Source organism: Chamaea fasciata, unplaced genomic scaffold (assembly GCF_029207755.1).
Source record: "Chamaea fasciata isolate MVZ Bird 193981 ecotype frontalis unplaced genomic scaffold, bChaFas1.0.hap1 SCAF_3, whole genome shotgun sequence".
NCBI lineage: Eukaryota > Metazoa > Chordata > Aves > Passeriformes > Sylviidae > Chamaea > Chamaea fasciata.
Window position 1 is genome coordinate 29,810,446 of NW_027094088.1, and position 7,995 is coordinate 29,818,440.

The 7,995-nt window shown below is 36.9% G+C and overlaps 1 protein-coding gene across 1 annotated transcript in view; it reads left to right on the forward strand.

The window, feature by feature from the left end:
• The window catches only part of PPP1CB (protein phosphatase 1 catalytic subunit beta), a 29,249-nt gene extending 22,952 nt beyond the window's left edge, over positions 1-6,297 (forward strand). The window contains exons 6-8 of the mRNA XM_066178465.1: positions 1,901-2,052; positions 3,577-3,711; positions 4,333-6,297. Of these exons, the coding sequence (XP_066034562.1) occupies positions 1,901-2,052; positions 3,577-3,711; positions 4,333-4,437 (392 nt within the window). The 3' untranslated portion in view covers positions 4,438-6,297. The remainder of the gene's footprint in view (positions 1-1,900; positions 2,053-3,576; positions 3,712-4,332) is intronic.
• Positions 6,298-7,995: the final 1,698 nt, after the last annotated feature.

Below are 7,995 nucleotides of genomic sequence, written 5' to 3' on the forward strand. Positions count from 1 at the left end.
TGTAGTGTTTTGTAGTGTTAATTTTGCTTTCAGAAGCAATAGCTGTGTGTGTACAGTCAGAGCTAAAATGAAGCGTCCTACCAGAGGCACGTGCGCTGTGGTACAGTGACAAAGGTCTTCATCTTTTGGACCTATTTAAGGAAAGCAGTTTTAAATAATGGAAGTAAATTTTGTGGGAAATTAAAAACAAACTGAAGTAGTCTCACTTCCATGAAAGTTTCAAGCCCTTCAAAGCGATCTCGTTGTGGAGGGGTGTCACTTGAGGAATGTTTGTGTCGATACAGAAGTTTTGGTAGATCATCATTTGGCTGTGCTAGGATTAGGATAATTATGATGGTTTCTTCTAGCCTGATGAAAAAAGCCTTTGCAACTTCAACTGCAGTTTAAAGACCTCTTAGGACAGATTTGCCTATTTTTCTGTATGACCCTAAAGATTATTTGATTCTGGGCAGAGAATAGAAGAGGCAGTACTTGCTAAACAGCTGAGACAAGCAGCCTCTGTGACTTGCTGGAAATTCATGGTAAGAAGCCATTAGGGATTGCAGGGCAATTACTGTTTTGAAAAACAAAGTTACTCAATATAGAAGTAAATTTCAGTAAAGTTAAGTTTCTGTCATGCACTGTCTCTATTCAATAGTTTGTTTCTGGATAGAAATATTATCTAAAATGCAGTTGTACTTGTTCTGTTCTTTCTCTTCTAAAAACAAATAAAATTTTGGCCTGTTGTTAGAGAGGAGCTGTGTCTGGCGCCGAAGACCATTTGATAAATGTATGTAAATAAAAAATGGTCTAGTTGCACAATAGGTTTCAGACATTGGTTTGCTTGATTACAGCTTGAAGGATCTTTTGTTTAAGAAATAACATCTTCAATAGTTTGTTTAGCAAGTAACCAAATGTAAATGTAAATCAAACTTCTGAATGGCAGATGAAGGAGCCTGCTGACATGTCTTTCAGATTGTGAGACAATGCTGTTAAGTATTTATATGCCTATAGGTCATCACAGGTAAAGAAAGTACAATTTTATGGAAGGCTATGAAATGCCTTTCAAACGTTTGGGGGTTTGTTTGTGTGTATTTGGGTTGGCCTGGTTCTTTCTCATGCTAATTATTTATGGAAAGTTCTATATGTGTAAAGGCATTGCAGTTGATCTAGAGAAATCTTTTTTAGTACCTGGTGTTAACTCCAGAGTTAGATGACCTTTTGTTGGCAGCAAAAAAAAAGATCTTGACCAGTGCTCAAATGCCAGAGAGGCTTATTGTTCTAGTTTAGATTCCAGACTGGCTGTCACGAGGCTTTTTGAAACAGTCAGCAGGGGTCCAAGTAAATTGACAGTGCTGTGTGAAACGATATTATCTGTGTTTTGCTGTGTTACATTTTGATTTAGTCATCTAAGGCTCCTCATGAATGGTAGGAAAGGTAAGAAACAAAGCTGTTCGTGCTCAGAAATTTACGCTACAAAATTGCTTGCTGCATTTTTGACTGGCCTTGCATAGGACTTTTAAATTTACTGCAGCTTTCAAACTAAGCTTTCTTGATGAGCTGTGAAATGATGGTTGCCTTTTAATACACATGCACTTTAATATTTTTGAGCTCCTCAAATGTTCACTGTGAACACACTGGATATTACAATAAAAGATATTACAATAAAAACAATAAATAAATTATTTCAGAGAACTATTTGGCTCTGACTTTTTCATATCAAGGCATTTTTAGTGGTGGGCGGAGGAAACAATCTCTAGATTTAGGAATGGTCCTCTTTGTCTGAGTTGCAGTTTAAGTATTGTATTTGTTGTTAAGGCTCATTTTCTTCAAGACAGTTGCTCTGGTAAAAAAATAGGACTGTTTTACTTCATAAAATACCTCCTAAGACTGGCATTTTCACTCATATTATCTTTTGAAGGTTTGCTCTGTGACCTGCTGTGGTCTGACCCAGACAAAGATGTGCAAGGTTGGGGTGAAAATGATCGTGGGGTCTCTTTCACTTTTGGTGCTGATGTGGTCAGTAAATTTCTGAATCGTCATGATCTGGATTTGATCTGTCGAGCTCATCAGGTATGAATTTTGCTGCTGCTGCTGCTTCTTAAAACCTCTCCTGCTTCTCATCAGTAGTGTATATTTGGAACTTAATTTGCACTGTGTTATTTCTAGAAAAAAACTTTCTAACAAAGGGCCTATAAAGGCTGTGTGTTCTTCTGTTGACTCATGTTTAACTGTGTGTCTAATGTCAGTGGAGTAGAATACTAACACTGGATTTCTCCATTGATGTCTTCCTTTTGTACTGTCTTATTAAATGTTAGACTGATGTATGTGAACATCAGTGGTAAAGTTTCCAGGTTTGAAGGGTGAGAGTGACTTGAATTTCAGATTTTCACTGAAGTTTGAGTTCTTTAGTTTCAGCAGTAGATAATTCCCTGGCAGTTCTGGCTTAAACTGCCTCTGTTTTGCTTCATGGAAATACTAAATGTATTTTGACTATCTCTGCAAACAAGTCTGTACATTAAAACTTTCACTATTTGCCAGTATTTTGGTTCAGCTATCTAGCCTAAGTTGGCATTGATTGTTTTTCTTTCTGCACATTTCAGTCAGGCTGTTTTTGCATTGTCAATCTCAAGCACACTTTTTTTATTGGGTTACTTTAAGCAAGAGTGCTAGTTAGGTGGATATCAAGTTTCAATTTCCTGTATAACATTTCCGTTTCATTATTTAGTCAATTTTAGAAGCTCCCTCCTGCTGTGAAACAAAAATAGGCTCTTTATTCTGTGTCACTGTTAGGCTTGGGTACACTATTAAAACACTGAAGAATTTTTGTTTGTGATTTTACTGCTAAAACATTAGAGACGATTTAGTGTTGAGTCCACATGCTGACTGGATTTCTTAACTGCTGATGGAGATTGCTGCAAATTTCCTATATTCATATAGTCAGTTCTTTATAGAAGAAGGATGATACTTTATAAAAGCAAGCAGTTGTGTGTACTAGTTGTACTACATTCTAACATGAAGATTTTATTTTGGGAAAGAGGGAACATTCTTAGCTGATGCATCACACTGCTTCCACGATTTTAAAGGCGCATCGTTCTCTTGGGCAGCATCTGGCAGAATCACTCTTTTTTTTATACTTTCGATGCTCTAAAATCACCTACACTTGAGGTGTGTGCAGTCAACACCAATTTAAGCAAAACTTAATTGTTTCAAGTTGCAAGGAGGGTGATATCCAGACCTTGTGTGCACCAAACTAATTAGGTCAAGCATCCACGGTCTGTGTATAAAGCATAAAATGCTGGAAATCCTTACACTGGCAGTGTGTAATTTGACTTCAACTATGAAAATGTTAAACAGTCAAGTTGATGTGTGTTGGACATTTGAAGTGTCAGACATGGGGTATGCTACCTGGCCTGCCATTCAGTGTCCGGTAAGACAAAATAAGTCAACTTGTCCTATCTGAAAGTCAAGATATAAAATAGCTTTTTGATGAATTCCTGCATCTTTCTGTTAGAAAGTCCAGTTTGCCTCAAGATGTGTTTTTTTTTCCTTCAAAATTTCTTATGTAAGCAGTTTTGATTTCTCTGGTGTTGACAGGTGGTTGAAGATGGGTACGAGTTCTTTGCTAAACGGCAGTTGGTCACCCTATTCTCAGCTCCAAATTATTGTGGAGAGTTTGACAATGCAGGGGGCATGATGAGTGTGGATGAAACTCTGATGTGTTCCTTTCAGGTATGGTATATTTGTGCATTAAGATGACTGTAGGTGTTGGGCTGTATGGACCACGTTAATGTGCTTGTTGACGTGCTGGTGGTTAGTGTAAAGCAATATTCTTGGGCTACAGAGAGGACTGTGCAGGAGGCTGGCATTTGTGAACAACTGTGAACCAACTGTTCTCTAGAAAACTGGGATTTGGTGTTTTCCAAACCATTGCATATTAAGTTATTCATTCTATTCAAAAGCTCATTTCAAAATTTAAAGTTTAATGGGATGATTTTTTTTGTCATACCTAGTGATTGGAGTGCACAATTATGCAAACTAATGGTTATAGGGATCCTTTTAATATGGCTGCTGTAATCAGATTTTAGTCCCTATTCTTTCCTGGATGTGTTTTCAGTCCCTTTTCTTTCCCCTTCCCACCTCAACATGGTGGTAGAACTAGAGGGATTTAGAGTTTCTATTCTTGTTGCATGTAGAACTAAGAAATTTGTAGGGTTGTGATGTGATTTCCACCCCCCCCGCCCCATCCTCATCCCTCTTGTTCCTGCTGAACAATGTTTCATGTGGGCTTAACAGTATTTGAAATGTTCTTAGTTGTTGCTGACTCAAAGGAACTTCTTTATTTTCTCTAAGATATTGAAACCATCTGAAAAGAAAGCAAAGTACCAGTATGGTGGACTGAATTCTGGGCGTCCAGTCACTCCACCTCGCACAGCTAATCCACCGAAGAAGAGGTGAAGAAAGGAAATAATGTAGAAAACACCATCAGATCTGTCAAGGACAAAACTCCATATTACAGTATATAATAAGTGTGCACTGTAAAACCATCCAGCCATTTGACACCCTTTATGATGTCACACGTTTAACTTAAAGAGACGGGTAAAGGATCTTTATTAATTTTTTCTAGTAGAAAGATGTGCGACACTGTATTGTAACAAGTATAGCTCCAAGTTCTAATATCCAGTATAGAGAGGAAAAAAAAATTAGGAAAAAACTATTTCAACTACATATTTACATTTACCACGGTTTTTAAAGTTGACCAACATCCCAGTTAAAACTTGGTGTAATAGTTAAACCAGATGAGAGCATGATGTTCCATTTGTGTAATGTGGTCTTATTGTTGCTTGATTGCTTTTACTTTGGTTATTTTGTAGCTAGAATGATGCGAATATGGTATCTAGTCTTATTTCCTGGCTCTTTGAAATTGATATGAGGAAGGGGCTTTCTAGAACAGCCATTGATCTCTTATCCTCCCCCTAATCCCGTTTTTCCATCATCATGCCGTGTGCCCCATTATAATGCAAACTTTATAGTACAGTAGCAATTAAAAGGCAAACTGAGTCCCAAATGCCCAGACTGGACAGCTTGGCAGCCAACGTACATCAAGACAGGAAAACCTGTCCTGATCTTTTAACTTAAACTGCCACACAATGGATTTATGCACTACACTGTTTTAAATTATTGACATTACACTGTGCGATGGCACGTCATTTAACGTAGATAGGACAAAAATGGTATTGCCTATTAGTTGGTAACTTGATTAAGTGGTACCTTGGCTTTAGTTTTATTAGCATGAAACACCTTTGGCATGCTTAGCTTCCAGGTAACTTCCTACCTGCATCAAAATTCATCTTACATAGTTCCACAGAACATGAAGATCCTTATTTGCTAAGCCTTTGAAACCTGACATTCTTTTTCAGAAGAGGGTGTGTTTAAATATATGTTCGTCAACTTACAATAAGCTAGATGGTGGGTGGTGAGCTGAAAATGCTACAGGAATGTCCAGCTTTATAGTAAGGCTTACATCACTAAAGAAAGATTCTATCATTTGGATTTTCATGATCAAATTTCATATACTATTGTATAGACTTCTGCTTTGTAGTGTACTCTAGTAGCAATAATTTCTGTACGTGATCAAGAGTTACGCGGTATTTCTTTTCAGTTCTCTCCTTTATTAAAAGAGTTAACATTGGCAAATGGCAAGATACAGAGAAGATACAAAATATATAGTAGGATAAATGAAAGGCACAGATTTGTGATGCTTTAGGATGCAATACTTATTGGACACAACTACTAAAGCTTTTACTGAATACTTTCAAATTTGTAAGATTCTTTGGGGGAAGGCTACAGATTTATACCGTTCTAAATGTGCATCAGTAGATGTAAAACTCTTGACTTCAGTATTGTCTTTGAAAATGTTAAATTGAGGATTCTAGTAACTTGTTTTATGAACTGGCACATTATATAATACAAGAGATATATTGATTTCTGACACAGTGAGCAAGTTCTTTATAATGGATTTAAGTCTCTTTTCTAATTCCATTTTGTTTTAAATGCATATTTTAAATGTAGGTTTTTTCATTTAGTAAAAGTTGTCTAATTCATTTGAATGAAGTCTGACTGGTTATTTTAACATACCTGTTACTCAAAATGTGTGGAGTTGGTTGTTTTTTAAAAAAAAGGAAATCTTAGAATATATCTGTTACTGATTTATACTGGGTTGGTCTGTGGTTTTGAACAATGGTTTATTTTACCCCACTTTGAAGTAAACACCAGTTTCAATGCTTAGAATAAAATGTCAAATTAGATTTCTTTTGATGTTGTTCAAAGACACTTGTTCTTTAAAGTCAGTGATGAGAGCTTGTGTGAGGGTAACTGCAGTTTGTGACAAGGTAATTAATGAAATCTAATCCATAGGCATTGACATGGTAGCTTCCTGCTCTAAGTCATTGCTTACTTGTGGTTTACTTTAGCAAGTTTTGAAAATGCTGGGTTTTACCAAGTGCCAGCCTCTGTGTTACCAAACATCTGGATTAACACTTTTCCATTTTTTCTTTAGTTTCTGGAACAATGTCTTCTGTATCATAAAATGTCCAGGTGTAAAGCTGTATGTTATGTGAGTACCTAACATGCTCGCTTGTGTTACAGATGCTATGTCTAAAGAAAAATAAAGTCTTTGGGCCTTCTTCTGTGTCCTAAAGAAGTAGGAAATTTTTAGTTTATTTAACGGCACTAGTAAGCCACATTGGGTGCTGGTATTCTGAAGAATTGCTGTTTTTATATAGCAGCAGTCATTTGGAAATTATTTGAATGCTGTTGTGCTTTCTGGAGAGTTGGGGTGCCTGCTAACATCCCTCATCATCTATATGGTGGAAAACACACATGATGTAGTAATCTTACCCCTACAGATATGACTGATATTCCATATTAGAAGCAAGTCAGATACATAACAGAATTCCCCACTTCAGCTTACATTTACAGGGTTAATAGAGATCGCTGTTTTTAATATTGTCTTTTTTGGGAGAAGTAGGAAAGATAACCTCAGTCTAATTCTACTCAGATAAAATTATCTTTCCTTCCATGGGAATTGCTAGTGGTCTAATGGCTAATAATTTTTTTTTTTTTTACATAAACATCTTGTTTGTACAAACTTTAAATACTGTGAAATAGCTCGTATAGTGTGCTGGGAATAAACAGGAGGGTTCACAAATGGGCTGTTGAGAGGCATATAAAACATTTACACCATTTGAGCTGTGTTTTTGCATGTTCTCCCACACACACCTTTATCTGACAGTAACACTCATTCCATGTTTATTGTAGAGTACACATGGCACACAACCTCTGGTCTTGTTCCTTTCCAGTTGATGGGCATTTTGAATTTCTCAAATGCTAATTTAAAATATGCTGCAAGGGGTGCTGCTTTGGTCTCTTTTGTGTTGATTGATGCAAGATTCTTGTTTTGCATCGCTTTTTTTTGTATGGTTTATAGTGCTCAGTGTTTTCTATCCATGGATAATTGCTTTAAAGGTGGAAAAAGTTTCATATATTTGTGGTTGTGCTGCTCTAATACCTTGAACACTATTTCTGATCTGATGTATTTCCAAACACTGCTGTAGAAATAGTCTCACTAAAAACACTGTGAGGGTCTTAAACTAGTGGATTGGGTTTGGTTTGCTGAATCTAAACACACAGGAATACCTGTGGCCATTGAAGTCTCAGTTGGTCATTTTGCTTCTAAGCTAATTGCAAGTGTCCTGCTCGGGTGTCACCAAGTTTCAAGATCCTGTTACGAAGACAATCTCCGTTTGTACTGGGCTCTCTGTTGAGAGGGAATTCAATAGGTAGGTGTGACACAGCTTGTAGCATCCCAGTGCTGTGCATTGCTGTGTACCTACTTGCCTGGGAAAACTCTTCGAAATTCTTCAGATCTGCAGAAGGAAGTTGCTTTTAATGTCAGTAACCTACATCCCTGTTGTAAGCTTGTTTGATCATAGAAACCCACCTTGCTGTGTTTCT